The sequence below is a fragment of the Mercenaria mercenaria genome, chromosome 8, assembly GCF_021730395.1.
Source record: "Mercenaria mercenaria strain notata chromosome 8, MADL_Memer_1, whole genome shotgun sequence".
Taxonomy (NCBI): domain Eukaryota; kingdom Metazoa; phylum Mollusca; class Bivalvia; order Venerida; family Veneridae; genus Mercenaria; species Mercenaria mercenaria.
In genome coordinates this window covers 44,680,230-44,698,638 of record NC_069368.1, presented here as the reverse complement: position 1 = coordinate 44,698,638, position 18,409 = coordinate 44,680,230, and the positions used below count along the sequence as shown (strand labels likewise).

The window sequence follows — 18,409 nt, the reverse complement described above, 5'->3', positions numbered from 1 at the left end:
CCAGATGCCATCAGATATTATCTTAAGGTTTGCTTTTGGTCTTCGTCTAACATTTAAGCTGAAAGTTGCCATGTGTTGGTGTGACTCGAGACATATCAAAACAGACAAACTGATACAAATAAAGGACACATTTATCAAGGTGATTTGAACTTATACAGTACATACTGATAAAATGAAGGACTAAGCTATCAAAGCATTATGAACTCTTACAACAAAAATTGGAACAAATAAAGGACACATTTGTCAAGGCATTATTAACTTGAACAGTACAAATTGAAATAAGTAAAGGAGACACTTATGAACTTGTACACATTTATCAAGGCGTTATGAACTCGTACAGTACAAATCGTAGACCATTTATGTTGATAGGAGAAATGTGTTATTATGTGACAACATTGTTTTAAAATATGCACAGTATGTATTATAATAACAGATAATTAAGAAGTGAAAATTTGCATGACAAATGCATGATGAATAATTTGAATATAAAAGAACATTTGTACAGTTATATGTCACATGTCATCTAACAACATTTGTATTTAACTTCAAGACATTTATTGTTTGTAATAATTTTCAGTTAGAAGTTCAGTTCATGATAATTCCATATCACCATAGCAGTACACATATTAACTTCTTCATTACATGACTAATTAGTGTTTAATATCATGTCACCTTTGAGCAGGAAGAAACAGTAATTAAACAAGTGGGTGGAGTTAAAACATGTCTTGTATTGTATCTTTGGCAGTTATTTCATTCTCCAGGCCATGCATTTGTATAAACATAAGTTGACTTTCACATGTAAAAGTTAGTTAAACTATAGTAATAACTGCCATGATAGATATATGCTTGTATATATGCCTGTGTAATTTATTCATTTTATGATATTAGGATTTCATTGATTAGAAATCAAAATCCAACATTGTTCATCGAAATTTTGAATTCTTGTGTATAGGCATTTTTATGTTCTTGGGGGGTTTCACAGTAAACTGTTGTTAGTTCAGTAAGCTGTCTGTTTTCAACAAACTGTTGTAAGTTCAGTGAGTAACATCAGTTTTCCAGTAAGCTGTTCCTTGTTCAGCAAGTTATATCAGTTTTCAGTAAACTGTTGTAAGTTAAGTGAATAACATCAGTTTTCCAGTAAACTGTTGCTAGTTCAGTGAATAAAGGTGGTTTTACAGTAAACTTGCTAGTTCAGTGAATAAAGTCAATTTTCATGTAAACTGTTGCTAGTTGAGTGAGTAAAAGATGGCTTTAAAGTAAACATGCTAGTTCAGTGAGTAAAAATGGTTTTACAGTAAACTGTTGCTAGTTCAGTGAGTAAAAATGGTTTTCCAGTCAGCTGTTGCTAGTTCAGAGAGTAATGTCAGTTTTCCAGTAAACTGTTGCTAGTTCAGTAAGTGACCAGTTTTTCAGTGAACTGTTGTTAGTTCAAAGAGTAATATCAGTTTTCCAGTTAACTATTGCTAGTTCAGTGAATTACTTCAGTTTTCCAGTAAACCATTGCTAGTTCAGAGAGAAATGTCAGTTTTCCATTACTCTGTTGCTAGTTCAGCAAGTTACTTCAGTTCTTCTGTAAACTGAGTCAGTTTTCTGTATCACCCTAAATCTTGACATAGAAATGCATAGAGAGGATTGTACTAAAGGCCATTGTAATGTAATATATGATCAGAAATGTTGTATATGCCATTTGTGCAACCCTCTGTATATTTTATGTGATATTTTGTAAACCAGACACAAGAATGTGCCATTTTTATAATGTTTACTTTGTTATATGATTCTTCTATATCTCATATCTCATTGACCTACTTAGCTGATTTTTTTTAGCTATATAAGTGGTCAGGGATTCTGCTATTTACTGTGCCTTGTTAGTTATTTAAAGTTAACCATTTACAGTGTTGGTGAAATATTCGAATATCTTCATTTTCACAAAATTTTGTGAAAAGATATTTGTCTGACATTGAGAAATATCAAAAATCAAGAGAATGGAAAACTTGTTTTAGGTATGATAAAAAGCAATGTTCAGAATTAGGCTTGTTGAAAAGCTTTTTACTGTTCCAGAAATTGTTTTCCTATTTTACTTGAATACTTTTTATAAATACAGTCGAACTTTGGTCACTCGATCTCAGAAAATTTGAGCACCGCCCCTCATTCGAACTCATCGTCGGGTTCCAGCAAAGTCCCTGTATAATGTTTGGTGACTCAAACTACTGATAACTCGAACAAATTTTGCTTGTCCCGTCAAGTTCGAGTGAACAAAGTTTGATTGTATGTGTGTTAATAGACCCCTTTTACAAAACTCTCATTTTAACAAAGTTTTAGAGGTTTAATTCAAACATTTACATTGAGGCATTTTCTGGTGATTCGGTTCAACAGTAAACAACAGTGAATTGTGTTTTAAGCATGAATGATTAATTGTATTTTTTATAAGTCATATCCGTCCATTTTATAAAATATGCAAAGATTATATTTTTACCTCAAATTATTTTAGTACTTATACTAGGTATCAAAAGCTGAATTCTTACCAGTGCTTAATACAAATAAAAAGAAAAAAACATTATATAGTGTTAGATGGCTATAAAAAATCTGCTTATATTTATCCTTTTTAGGCAGCAAATTTAAACTCATTATTGAACTATATTATATTCATTACGAACAAAACTTTTAATACTACATAATTAAGGAGAGATTTTTTATAAAACAAAAAATGACTGTCTAGTGTAGGTTTCAAATCTTGAAGGAAACTGTACATTTGTCTGAGGTATTAGAGATAGAGATTTCAGTTAATGTTTCCAATCTGTGAAAAAATTTACAGTCAGATGCCATTATGTAAACTTGTATGAATCATCCTAGAATGAATTTTAACATTTCAGATGTTCTGTTTAACGAAATAAAATTTGAATCTCTGTAGTACATTTTTTTAAAAAAAGGTTGTCATCTTTAGCTATAGGCAAATCCCCAAATTTGACTTGTTTGGTTGACACTATTATACAGCACTTTTGATGGATTGGTTCTAATACTATATTAACTTCCTGGATTGAAAATTGTTTTAGGAAATGCAATTTTTACTGAATTCAAATTCAAGGGTCAAACTCATATATATATGTGTATATTCATATGTTAACATATGTATTAGACACACTTCCTCTTAACCAATGGTAAGGTAGTCTGGTTTTAAATCACAGTTTTATAATGTTGGAGCTGGTCAATAAGATTTTTAAGACTGTGACTCAATGCAGACTTGGAGTGCCGGTATAAATTACAGACTCTGGTACATACCGGATTAACTAAATTTGAAGGAAAATATCTTAAATGTATATATTTTGTAACCATGGTGATACTAACCGTAACCTTTAGTCAGTATTTTATGCATATTGTACACTAAATGCATTCGGACATGCAAAAATATGCATATTTTTGCCGTGCGCTACAATTGATAATCACTTTCGGGCATGCGCAGAAGACGGCTCCAAGTCTGCATTGAGTTACATCGGATTTTTAACTGGAGTTTGGAGACCAGTCTAGGAATTCAGCTTGGCCATTGGTCAGTTTCAAAATTCAGCCAATGAACTGCTAACGTTTTAGACTGGTCTCCCATCTTACCTTTATAGTTGCTGATTATGTAGCTGTCACAAGGTCCCTGCCTTTTTTCCTTAAATCCATATTTAACTATTTGTATGGTCTGTGTTTTTATGATATTATATTTATTAATCAGTTGATCTGACGTTATTGATATACATATATAAAGAGTATTCTATGTTTAGTCAGGACTTACATCAAAATTTTATTTTACACAAAACTAGCCGTTTTATTTTATGTTTGAAGGAATTGGTCTTCCATGTTAAATACATGTATGAAGATATATTGTACATAACTTTAACTTTTCTAAAGAAGATAATTTGTAAATATTAATTGGTAAATTTTTTATGTTAATATTATTAACACATTTTATGTATATTTGATAATAAAACAGAATGCATCATATATATACATGTATATGTATGTAAATACCCAACTACAATTAACTATTTAAATATCAAAATTATAGCACTAAAATGTTATATATATAAAAACACTTGAATCATCATTTTCTTTTTCATCAAGTCTGCAGTTAGTTTCAGGAAAAAATTAGCATTAACATAGATTTTGCTTCTTTGTTTGGATCATTACAAAATTAGGTTATCATTTTCATGCAATCTGCATATTGCATGATAAAATCTCTATAATTAATTTCATACATCAGTACTAATTATTCAGTATACATGGGAGTTGTGTAATTCTCCCATTAAATTATGGTAATAAAATATATATAAAGTGATGTCAGACTTTGTTTTATATTATCTACACTATAGTGAGACAGATTGCTGATTTACCTACAACTGAGCAGGGGGTATGAGGCAGGCGTGACATACTTTGATTGCGGCAGATTTATTACGCAGCTTGAAAGTTGTAGCAATCAAAATGAGTATTACATGCATTTATTACATGTTTGACGTCGGGGGAGTGAAATAAAGCCATTACATAAGTTTGATAATACACTAGTGTAACAAAGCTTTGACACGATGCCTTTTGAAGTATATGAGACGTTGGTCAAATTGACTTGTTTATAATAGTTAAAGAAAGTCCATTATTTTATGTTTTAGCAGGAAACACTAACATGTGATAAAAAGAATTATTATATTACACTATATATTTTTAATGGAAAGAAAAAAGCATTTTTTTAGCTCACCTGCTCAGGTGAGTTTCTGTGATCGCTCGTTGTCCAGCGTCTGTCTGTCTTCTGTCTGTCGTTTGTCAACATTTAGCTTGTGTATGCGATAGAGGCTGTATTTTTCAACTGATCTTCATGAAATTTTGTCAGAATGATTGCCTTGATGAAATCCTGGCCAAGTTCGAAAATGTGTTATCTGGGGTAAAAAACTAGGTCACTCGGTCAAATCAAAGAAAAACCTTGTGTATGCGATAGAGGCTGTATTTTTCAATTGATCTTCATGAATTTTGGTCAGAATGATTACCTTGATGAAATCTAGGCCAAGTTTGAAAATGGGTCATCTGGGGCCAAAAACTAGGTCACTAGGTCAAATCAAAGAAAAACCTTGTGTATGCCATATAGGCTGTATTTTTCAATTGATCTTCATGAATTTTGGTCAGAATGATTACCTTGATGAAATCTAGGCCAAATTCGAAAATGGGTCATCTTGGATCGAAAACTAGGTCACTAGGTCAAATCAAAGAAAAACCTTGTGTATGCGATAGAGGCTTATTTTTCAATTGATCTTCATGAATTTTGGTCAGAATGATTGCTTTGATGAAAATTAGGTCAAGTTTGAATATAGGTCATCTTGGGTCAAAAATTAGGTCACTAGGTCATATCAAAGAAAAAGCTCGTGTATGCAATAGGGACTGCATTTTACATGGAATCTTCATGAAATTTTATCAGAATGTTTGTCTGGATGAAATCTAGGTCAAATTTGAATATGGGTCATCTGGGGTCAAAAACTAGGTCACCCGGTCAAATTAAAGAAAAACCTTGTGTAGGCAATAGGGGATGCATATTACACTGGATATTAATAAAATTTAGTCAGAATGATTGCCTTGATGAAATCCAGGAGGATTTCTAATACGGGTCATCTGGGATCAAAAGCTAGGTCAGTAGGTCAAATCAAAGAAAAACCTTGTGTATGCAGTAAGGGCTGCATTTACACCGGATCTTCATGACATTTGATCAGAGTATTTGTTTGGATGAAATCAAGGTTGAGGTTGAATATGGGTTATCTAGGGTCAAAAACTAGGTCACCCTGTAAAATTAAAGAAAAACCTTGTGTATGCAATAGGGGTTGCATTTTACACCAGATATTCATAAAATTTAGTCAGAATGATTGCCTTGATGAAATCTTGGCCAAGTTCAAATATGGGTCATCTGGGAAACATGTTTACACTGTTATGATGTGTTTCTCAGGTGAGCGACCTAGGTCCATCTTGGCCCTCTTGTTTATAAACAACGTGTCAAGGGTTGCCCCTTTCCTCGAGATTGCATGCACAATCTGATGTCGTTTACAAAAAAAACATTGACAAAATGGCATCATTCAAAAAATTCTTTGAAAATTGGACACCAAAATTTCAAAAAGGAAGAGAAAATCTTAGATGAAACTAATTTTTCTGAGGATAAAAATCAAAACTGAATCGACATGACTATATGATTTTTCACTGGATTTAATGATATTTTAAACAAGAGGGCCATGATGGCCCTATATCACTCACCTGAGTTTAATTTGCTTGCTTGAACAAATTTCTTTGCTAAAGCTTTAAAAACAAAACAAAAAATAGGTGAAGGCTTAAGCCTTGAACTTTCAGAAAAGAAGATTTTTAATTTGTTTTCCTAGATAAGTCTATGTAAAACTTGAGGCCCCCAGGGCAGGGCCTCTTCACCCAAGGGGCATAATTTGAACAATTATGGTAGAGACCATTAGGCAATGCAACATACCAAATATCAAAAGCCTAGGCCTTGCAGTTTCAGGCAAGAAGATTTTTTAAAGTTTTTTCCTATATAAGTCTATGTAAAACTTGGGACCCACGGGGTGTGGCCTCTTTTCACCCCAGGGTAATAATTTGAACAATCTTGGTAGAGGACCACTAGGCAATGCTACATACCAAATATCAAAGGCCTGTCTTGTGGTTTAAGACAAGCTTTTTAAAGTTTTTTCCTATACAAGTCTATGTAAAACTTGAGACCCTTTGGGTGGGGCCTCTTTTTATCCCAGAGGCATAATTCCAAAAATCTTGGTAGAGGACCATTAGATGATGTCACATACCTAATATCAAAGCCCTATGCCCTGTGGTTTTTGACGAGAAGATTTTCAAAGTTTTTTTCCTATATAAGTCAATATAAACCATGTGACCCCCGGGGCATGGACATATTTGACCCTAGGGGGATAAATTGAACAATCTTGGTAGAGGACCACTAGATGATGTTACATACCAAATATCAAAGTCCTATGCCAGGTGGTTTTGGACAAGAAGATTTTTCAAAGTTTTTCCCTATATAAATCTATGTAAACCATGTGACCCCCCACCAGGGTGGGGCCATATTTGATCCTAGGGGGATAATTTGAACAAACTTGGTAAAGGACCATTAGATGATGCCACATACCAAATATCAAAGCCCTAGCTACCGTGGTTTTGGACAAGAAGATTTTTAAAGTTTTTCCTTTGGTTGGCATGGCAACCAGAGTTCTGTATGGAATTCATTTCTTTGACTAATTTTCAATGAAGATCATGCAAGGAACATTCCTGGGAAGTTTCATCAAAATTGGACTGGTGGTTTAGACTAGGAGGTGTTGACGGACGCCGGACGCCGCTGGACAATCGCTGACCACAAAAGCTCACCCTTGAGCACTTCATGCCTACCGCCTTCCTGATATATTGTTTCGCACAAGAACGAAAAACTCAGGTTATTTAAGAAAAAATATATCTCATCCAGTGATTTGTCGTTGAATAAATCATTGTTTGGAGTTCAGATGCGAAGGAATTATATCACGAGGGCGCAGCCCGAGTGATATAATTATAAGCATCTGAACGACAATGATTTATTCAAGAGCAAATCACTAAATGAGATATCAAGGGTTCATCGCAACAAGGGCGTATCTACATATAATTATTATGTAGATACGCCCTTATTGCGTTGAACCCTTGAATTATATTATTTCGATTCTAACACGTAACCAAGGATTTTTAAGTACATCCTTGATGACATTCATAAAATATTTGCCAGTTTTCAATCGGTTTCTTTTCCAGCGTGCCGCTATGCCGTTTGACGCCATGACGTAATAATTGTGACGTCAGAACAGTGATCTGTTGTATAATAATTCACTGTTTTCTGCCTTCTTTGTTTAATAGGAAAATGAATCGGATCTTGTTAGAATCTACGATAAATCACACTTGAGAACTTACTATTTCGATTCTAACACAACATACTACTAGTATCAACAGTGTTAGAAAAAATGGTAACTACTTTTTACGACCATGCTACGCATCTGGATCGGATGACGTCATTGCATGCCAGTGGTTTATTGCAGAATAACTGGAGATAGATTTTGCTGTACATGTATGTAGGTTATTTGCTGGTCATGTTAGAATAACATTTATGCTAAATTATTATACCCAAAGGTCAGTATATGGGGGCAATGAAAAGAATTCTGCTCGACATGGGAAACTAAAGCCAAGGTAGAGGTCATACAAGAATCACATGACCAAGGTCAACAACAACAAGGTCAAAGTTACACTTGGATGTCAGAGGTCATGTAGCTTTAATTTGTGCGGGCTCTTTAGCCTGTAAACTGTTGGAAGTATTCTTATGAAATGACAACTTTTAACCTCATCAAGACAAAATGCAGAGTGCACAACATACATCAATATGTCCAAGGTCTAGGTCACATTTGATCAAAGATCATATTCACAACATTTCTTTCCCTGTATCGAAGCAGTTTTGGGGTATTGATCACCTTCAGTGATAGCACTAGTTTGAATTTCTGTCCAGGATAAAAAGATAAGCATACAGAATTCTGTAACAAACAGACAGATCCCTCAGTGGGTGAAGGTTCCATTCTCCCCATCATATCATACTTAACCTTTAGCCTGCTGGCGGTGATTCTGCCTTTGCGACTAGTGCAGACAAAGATCAGTCCGCACATCCTTGCAGGCTGATCATGGTCTGCACTAGTCACAGTCAGTAAATTTTATGTGAACACCCCTTTGAATAATAAGTGGCACTGCCCGAATTATGTAACAGCCCGCTTTAGAAATTTAGCCGGGTAAAGGTTAAACTATGTGCTTGTGAAAATCAATTAAGGGGGTAAAACGATACGAACACAATATAACATTTCGTATTTAGGTTGGTTTTAGCTCATTAATTTTGTAATGAAAGCTTTATTTGAACCTGTACATGTGGTATTGTGCACATCATGCTTAAACATTTGTTCAAACGTACTTGAAAATCCTTCAGTTTAGAAGAAAAGATGAGGCAGACACAGAAAAATCCCGATTCGTTCTTAAATTTCGAAGCATGACTGACATGCACAAAATTTTGGTTGTGCATGTGATCTTATTATGATTAACCCTCATTATGCTTGACACGATTGATTCTGCCTTTGCAACCAGTGCAGTCTGATCAAGATCTGCACTGTTCGCCATTCAGTCAGTATTTTTTTGTTAAGCACCCCTTAAACAGTCAATGGTAATGTCCAAATGGACAAGTTCATCATAGAAATTTAGCAGAGTAAAGCCTTCTAAAGGTGTAAAAGATATGAACACAAAATAACCTTCAATCAACTTTTGAACTCACCTTGACCTTGAAATGACATCACTGAAAGACACAGATATTATTATACATGAACACAGATAATCCCTATTGGACCACTGATCTCAACTCATAACCTTGAACTTAGACAGACATGTTAAACAATTGTGTTTCTTTTTGTGGTTTACGTTGTAGTGAGACTGTTTTTAAAGAACATGGCATTCCCTTGTATATTCGTAAATTCGTCCTTGTTCTACTTTCCCCTTCGGGTTCCTTCCCCACCCCCCATCCCATACAATTTCCTTTCCCTCCATCAATATTTAGCATAAATGAATATGTACTTGTTGGATGTTTGAAGCAACCCGTCTGAAATATATTTTTCCATTACAGCTTCTTTTTGTTGTGGGTCTACTATGCAAATGCGTGGCTCTGGGGCTGTTTTTGGTGCTCTGTGCTTCCGAGAAATCTACCCTTACCTATTATCTTTTAAAGACACAAGGACACAAAATAATCTATATTTAAACTTTCAACTTCATGATACAATCTTGACCGACATGACCGTAAAGCGTATTCTAAATATGTCTCATCAAGTTTATCCTGTTGTTTGAAAATCCTTCCAGGGAGGCAGGTGTGGGGCAGGGGAGCAAAAGATGCAGAGTGGACATGGCTTTGTGATGGAGGGGCATGTCAGCACATACTGATAAATTTAAAAATTATTCTAACATGGCCTAATTAGTTTTCCTATAAAACAAGCCTTTTTTCCTTGATGTGGAGCAAAAAAAAGGAAAAGAAATCCGAAAGACAATGAATCAATTTATTAACAGTAAAAGGAAACACAGTTTCCAGCTCTCTATGTCTGACATTTAGTCACAAGCAAAAACAACAGTCATACAAATGCTTACACAAAATGGTAACACAAATGATCCTCGCAAAAACATTACAGAGGCAAGCCTCTCTACTTGTAAGCACCTAACAAATTTCTGTGTAAATTGTTGCAGTCAGTGTAGTACATAATGACTTCCAATAAACTAATTTTTTTTTGTAAAACTGATGATTTGACATAATACCTAAGTGTACAGAAAATTGTTGCTCTTCTATATCACATTATGAAGACTAGGTAGAATTTTTTTTCTCTGTATAAGAGTTCAACCTGCAAATGTTCTCAAAATCACTCAAAGAATGGAGTCTTAAAGAAAAATACCTCTAGTTAATTTTTTTTGCTATAAATGAGAATAAATAGCTGCCAACTGCCGAAAAGCGTTGAGCCTGTAAATATTAACTCCCATTAGTTTACCAATTAGGCCTCTCTACTATACTGATATTACTGGCATTTCTATGATTTTCAGAACATTATCAATCATTTCATCTGCATGAGGAGATATCTCAAATCAAACAAATCTGTACTAACAGATGTATAAAGGCATAAAAACTCAGGAGAAAAAACAAAACTGAACAATTAATCTCTTAGAAACCAACTACCATTTGCCTAGAGGCAAGTTTAACAAGAGCTGTCAGTGGACAGCGTGCTCGACTATTCTCAGTGCTTGATAGTATAATGAGTAAAACTTTAACATCACAATAAGCATATTCTAAGTCGAAAAGGGGCCATAATTCAGTCAAAATGCTTGATAGAGTTGCCTCCTCCTTTTTATAGACTGGGGTCATGATGGTAAACACGTATGCAAAATATCAAAGCAATATCTCAATGGACTTTGAAAATATTTGGGGTGGTACGCAAACTTTAACATTACAATAAGCATATTCTAAGTCGAAAAGGGGCCATAATTCAGTCAAAATGCTTGATAGAGTTGCCTCCTCCTTTTTACAGTCTGGGGTCATGATGGTAAACAAGTATGCAAAATATCAAAGCAATATCTCAATGGACTTTGAAAATATTTTAGGTGGTACGCAAACTTTAACATTACAATAAGCATATTCTAAGTAGAAAAGGGGCCATAATTCAGTCAAAATGCTTGACCAGAGTTGCCTCCTCCTGTTTACAGACTGAAGTCATGATGGTAAACAAGTATGCAAAATATCAAAGCAATATCTCAATGGACTTGAAAATATTTGGGGTGGTACGCAAACTTTAACATTACAATAAGCATATTCTAAGTCAAAAAGGGGCCATAATTCAGTCAAAATGCTTGATAGAGTTGCCTCCTCCTTAAACAGACTGGGGACATGATGATAAACAAATATGCAAAATATCAAAGCAATATCTCAATGGACTTTGAAAATATTTGAGGTGGTACGCAAACTTTAACGTTTGTGTGACGCTCACGCTGACGCCGATGCCGGGGCAAGTAGGATAGCTCCCCTATTCTACAAATAGTCGAGCTAAAAATGTAAGCAAATATTAATATATACATTTACTTGTTCTATAAGTAACAACTGAAAACCTGTTCAGACAAAAAAGGCCTTCGTATGAAATTAAAAAGCAATAGGAAAGGGCTACAATGACAGCAGCCTTAACATCAAACAATCTGCCATTGCTTTATTCACTATATATGTACATAACTAAAATTCTTTACCCTTAAGATGCTGGACAGTGGACACGATTGATTCTGCCTTTGTGACCAGTGTAGACCATGATCAGCCTGCACATCTGTACAGTCTGATCAAGATCTGAACTGTTTGCCATTCAGTCAGTATCTTTTTGGTAAGTGACCCTTTGAACAGTTAATGGTACTGTCTGAATTGAAAGATGGACAGGTTTATTATAGAAATTTAGCAGGGCAAGGGTTAAGAGCTGTCACAGACCTTATCATTGGTTAATTTCAAGACTGAGGTCAGGGTTTTTGTAAGTTGTCTTCAGACCAGACTTGATAAAGTAGGAACTATGTCCTTGGGTCTGTTTTTTTTTTATGCAAAGCTAGACATATTTTTCTCCAACAGTTTAGTAACCTACTGAAAAACATGTAATAAATGTCCTTATTACATTCTTACACACAACCAAATTTTCATTTAAAAATATTTATCTTTCTTTATTATTTTCATTAATTCAGTAAAAAACAAGAGATCACAGAGTGATCTTGGCGCCCACCAATGTGCCATTTTTGAGTGTTCCAAATTTCAAGACTTACTGACTAGCTCAAGGTCAAATTTCATTTCCGTACACAACAGTCTGCATGTGGTCCAAATTCGAAAGCTGTAGCTTGAGAAATGTGAAAGTAGGTCACTAGATCAATTTCAAGGACGAAATGTGAAAGTAGGTCACTAGGTCAAAATCAAGGTCAAATTACACTTCAGAACACAAATTTATGCATGTGGTCCAAATTTAAAGCCTGTACCTTCAAAAATGTGAAAGTAGGTCACTAGGTCAATGTCAAGGTCAAAGTTTGTTTCGGTACACAATCCTATGCATGTGGTCTAAATTTGAAGCCTGTAGCTACAGAAATGTGAAAGTAGGCCACTAGATCAATCTTAAGGTCAAAGTTCATTTCGGTACACAAAACTATGCAAGTGGTCCAAATTTGAAGGCTGTATCTTGAGAAATGTGAAAGTAGGTCACTAGGTCAAAATCAAGGTCAAATTTTATTTCGGAACACAGAACTAAGCATGTGTTCCAAATTTGAAGCCTGTACCTTCAAAAATGTGAAAGTAGGTCACTAGGTCAATGTAAAGGTCAAAGTTTGTTTCGGTACACAAAACTATGCATGTGGTCCAAATTTGAAGGCTGTAACTTGAGAAATGTGAAAGTAGGTCAGTAGGTCAAAATCAAGGTCAAATTCCATTTCAGAACACGAAACTATGCATGTGGTCCAAATTTGAAGCCTGTACCTTCAAAAATGTGAAAGTAGGTCACTAGGTCAATGTCAAGGTCAAAGTTTGTTTCAGTGCACAAAACTATGCATGTGGTCCAAATTTGAAGGCAGTAGCTACAGAAATGTGAAAGTAGGTCACTAGGTCAAAATCAAGGTCAACTCATGTCAAGGTTCATCTTGCCACTCAAAACCATACAAGTGGTCCAAATTTGAATGTTGTAGGTTACTGACAAGATTATAAAATCTTTTCCCTATATAAGTCTATATGAACCATGTGACCCCCCAGGGCGGGGCCATATTTGACCCTAGGGGGATGATTTGAACAAACTTGGTAGAGAACCACTAGATGATGTTACATTACAAATGCCAAAGCCCTAGGCTTTGTGGTTTGGACTAGAAGATTTTCAAAGTTTTTCCCTATATAAGTCTATGTAAACCATGTGACCCCTGGGGCGGGGCCATATTTGACCCTAGGGGGATAATTTGAACAATCTTAGTAGAAGACCACTAGATGATGTCATATACAAAATATCAAAGCCCTAGGCTATGTGGTTTTGAACAAGAGGTTTTTCAAAGTTTTTCCCTATATAAGTCTATATAAACCATGTGAACCCCGGGGGCGGGGCCATATTAGACCCCAAGGAAATAATTTGAATCATCTTGGTAGAGGACCACTAGATGATGCTTCATACCAAATATCAAAGCCCTAGGCTCTGTGGTTTTGGACAAGAAGATTTTCAAAGTTTTTCCCTATATAAATCTATGTAAATTATAGAAATAAACAAAGGGCCATAACTCACTAAAAAATTGTTGAACCAGTCTGATTTTCAGGGGGACACAACTAGGGTACCAATACATCATTCTGACAAAGTTTGGTTAAAATCCCCCCGGTAGTTTCTGAGGAGATGCGATAACGAGAAATTGTTAACGGACGGAAGGACGGACTGACGGACGGACGGACGGACGGAAGGACGACGGACCACGGACGCAGAGTGATTTGAATAGCCCACCATCTGATGATGGTGGGCTAAAAAGAGAAGATGGGACTAACACTGGATACTGTTGTGTAAAGTTTCGGAATGATAGCTAAATTACAAAGTTACAGTTTCACACTTTTAAAAGTTCGCATACAACTCTGATAATCTGATCACAAATTAATAACCACGGCCTAATACAGAACAACTTCTACTTTTCCGCCATACTTTCATCAAACACTACGAGATCATTGAAAGGTTATAGTGGACTGTCACTGCTAAAAACTACAAAGCACTTTACAATTATTTAGGTGTTTTATACACAATCTGAAGGCATGAAAGAAACAGCTATATATAGTTTAACCTTTAGCCTGCTGGCAGCATGCGTTCTGCCTTTGCTACCAGTGCAGACCATGATCAGCCCGCACATCCCTGCAGGCAAATCATGGTCTTCACTGTTCGCTATTTAGTCAGTAAATTTTCAGTGAACACCCCTTTGAATAAGAAGTGGTACTGCCCAAATCGAATGATGGACCAGTCCATTTTAGAAATTTATCAGGATAAAGGTTAAATGTTTTCAAAACTAGGCTACAGCCTGTATAGCCTGTTTCGACACCCCTGTACACTTAATGTCCCAAAAGAAAACAGGCCTATCAATACAAAATTCCGTCTCGATCTACAAAAGGTAAACATCATTATCAAAATTCATACTACAATAAAATATTATACAAACACTAGCTTTTGAAAAGTATTTCTACCAAAATTACAGAATACATAAAAATATTCGGTGATATTTCTTTTCTTTGGTTAGTTCATTAAGCAATGACTGCTCTATTCAACACCTTTTAAATTTCACAATACATACTGGTTGAAAATCCGATTTTTATTAAATGTTTCATCTGTGTGCTCTAAAAAAGTTATTCATCTAAAAAAAAATATTCAGTGAAATGAAAAAATACATCAACAGAAAACTTACTTCCAACCCCTGAACTTATTTTCTTACACAATATACCAATTCAATTTTTTAATTTTCTGTTAATAATTTAAACAGATAAACTTGGTATAGCCTAACAACAAAATAATAATAAAACTAAACACACAAACCACAAGTCCTGGGAAGCCTTAAGTGGAACATCTGACCTTGACCTTGAATAAGTTTGGTGAGCATCTATTAAATTAGTTACATTTAACCCTTACCATGCTGGACACAACTGATTGTGCCTTTGCAACCAGTGCAGGTCATGATCAGCCTGCACACCCATGCAGTCTAATCATGACCAGGAGTGTTCGCCATTCAGTCAGTATCTTTTTGGTATGCACCCCTTTTAACTGTTAATGGTACTGTCCAAATTGAAAGAAGGATAAGTTCATTATAGAAATTTAGCAGGGTAAGGGTTAACTCTGGCAACCTATAAATGCAGTCAAGTGGTTCAAAGGAGAAGTTGTTTATAGTAAAACGTTGATAATGTACAAGGGGCAACTGTAACTAATCCTGGCTCTATACTACAAGCTCACTGTGAACCCTCATGAGCTAAAAAAAAAAGTAAACTAGCACAAACATGTTGTAAACATAAATAACTCAAAACAAACAGAAAGCACATTATGAAACTTCCAGAACTGCCAATTACTTTTTCTATCTTGTACAAAGTGTCTATACCAATTTCTCTCAAGTCAATATCTCTCTTGCAGTAATGAAGCAACTGAAAAAGCGCACAAGTATGCTGGACACGTATGTACACTTCATTTCATATATTACTACCACACAATACCCCGACCGTATCCTCTCTCCCTATGGTTCACTGATCAATGTTCCAACAAAAGAAAAGGCTGAAATATACCTCATGACGCTACTATTCTTTGCCAATTTTAATAGCTCTCGGAAGGATAAATCTTGCTGCTAGGCTGCATTTACATGTATATTGTCAAAGTAACCTAGAAAAATTAAGTCTAAATTTATGACTTTTAGCCAGTTGATATAAAAAGGCCCCATTACAAATAGTATAGACAATCATAATCCGCACTAATTTTAAGATTTTTTTTTTTCACAAAAAATCAAGAGGGCCATAGTGGCCGCAAGTCGCTCATCTTAACTTTGACTAAATGTACAACACACTGGATCATGAATGGTAAAATCTATGTTGAGTGTAAAGACATAGAACAGGTCAAGTGCCCCTATTTCAAACAAATTTGTGAGAAAACCTTACAAGATGTTACAGACAGAAGTTTAATGAAGATCCACCAAGCAGGTTAAGGGAAAAAGTCATTAAAATACATTTCTATTTTTAGTTCTAGTGGCCCCTTGAAGGGGCCAAGTGCCCACATTAGAAGAAATTTAACAAAGAACTGCATATGAATGCTACTAACAAAGTTTAATGAAGGTTCATCAAGTGCTTCATGAGAAGAAATTGCTTAAAGGTATTTCTATTTTTAGCCCTACAAAGGCCCAAGTGCCTATATTTGAATAATGAGGGAGAGGACCTTGTCAGGGTGCTAAAGTTTAAGTTTAATGCAGATCTGACCAGCAGTTTCAGAGAAGAATGTTCGAGGAAAAAATGTTGACGACGGACCATCCAACTATACTAACCTTTGGTTTAGGTGAGCTAAATACAACACAACTTACAACAAAACACATATTTTCCCTATACAACACCTTTACTTCACTCACATAAACATTAAACATTACATTTCTCGTCATCAATTCATTCATTCTTCAGTCAGTCTATCAAACTTTCTTTCATCAGTAAATCACAGTATATTTTTTTTAATCATCTCAACTACATTTATTCTCCATTCAATCAAAAATTACAAAAGAAAGACTTTGGCTGAAAACCCTCCTCCTCCTTTACATCGAATCTTATCAAACTGTAATCCTTTCAAATTGAGGACATTTCTTACCGAAAGGGGACATATGGACTGTCTTAAGACAGAATTTAAAGAATATGTTTTATCATTTCACATGATCGCACACTACATTTTCTGTGCACGAGGTTGAAATTCTATTATTCTATTTTATAACGCAGACATATTTTGTTCAATTAAGTATACTGTGATGAGTATTATGCTATCTCTAACATGGTTAACATCTTGTATGTATTAGAAATATACATTATCACTTTATTGGGGTATTAATTGATTTCTTGAATGTATGCGTATTAAGAGTTCTCCAGTATAAACATGTTCTTGTAAAATTGTCCACTGCACTTCCTTAGTTCTGTTTCTCCCATGTATTTTCTATAAACAACATTTAGTGACAAAGTTTGTATCTACCTTATAAATGTACTACTTCTAGAGTACAGATTATTTTGATTATGAAGTACGTGCTTGCCCATGGTCACAAGGAAACTACTAAATGCTGAAGTACGGGGGAAACACCACAATTTTTGCTTACACTGCTGAAATTGGCTGGAGATATGTTCTATGCTTTTGTGGTGTGTACAGAACTATGCCGGTCACGACACATCACCAGAGTGTGTCAACCTGTCATGACAGCTGGAAAAATAATCTCAAGACTTGTATCCCCTTGATTAAATTGCAGACAAAAAGTTTGCTGGTGAAATGAACAGCAATGTTAACTCTACATAGAATGAAAACTAGGTCGACAATTTAATTCATCTATGTGTCTTTGAAAATTGGTTCCATCAACACTGCCTCAGCTTCTTGCGCTGCTGTGGGAACCGGGTCTGCCATTGCCATTGGATACGTTGAGATAGTCTGGCAGGCGTATCTCCCGTCTGATGTAGAACAAGATGTATGCTTTACATCTAGCAACAGTCTCTTGGTCACATGCTGTCACTGAACTATCATTGAAATGGTACCACTGCCCTAAAAAACATAAATATGCAAATATAAATAAAGGAAGCCATCTTTAAACTGTTGATAGAACTGCAAGTCAGATAATCTAAAAACAATCATAGATCAGAATTCTTCTGTGACATAATAATCTTGGCAGTTACTGTTTACCTCACACTATTGTAACCTACAAAATCTACCTTTATTCCATTATATTTTGTAAATATACAAATTATCTGGTGTCAAACAGTAGTAAAACATAGTCATATAAAATGTCGTACTGATATGTGTGTTGATAAACATGTTTTACTCTCTATGAAACTCCCAAATGAGTACACTTACTAAGGCACAACAATGTGGCATCACAACCAAGTTAAGATCATAACTCTGGATCAAGTCATTAAACCACTGCACTTTTTTTCTTTGATAATTCTATTCATAAACACATCAAGTTGTTACTGTACTGCAAGAAGATACAGTACTGTCTTATAAATACCCCTTCAAATGCTTTCCAACCTTGGTGTGCATTCTAACAGCCTATAAATCATATGATAAAATGCAGTTCAACAATTAGTGCCAAATTTTTG

The 18,409-nt window shown here is 35.1% G+C and overlaps 1 protein-coding gene across 1 annotated transcript in view; it reads right to left on the bottom strand.

Annotated features, from left to right (window-relative positions):
* Window positions 1–10,092: 10,092 nt before the first annotated feature.
* The window catches only part of LOC123566464 (ubiquitin carboxyl-terminal hydrolase 3-like), a 32,652-nt gene continuing 24,335 nt past the window's right edge, over window positions 10,093–18,409 (bottom strand). Inside the window, exon 14 of the mRNA XM_045360594.2 lies at window positions 10,093–17,855. Coding sequence (XP_045216529.2) covers window positions 17,683–17,855 — 173 coding nt within the window. The 3' untranslated portion in view covers window positions 10,093–17,682. The remainder of the gene's footprint in view (window positions 17,856–18,409) is intronic.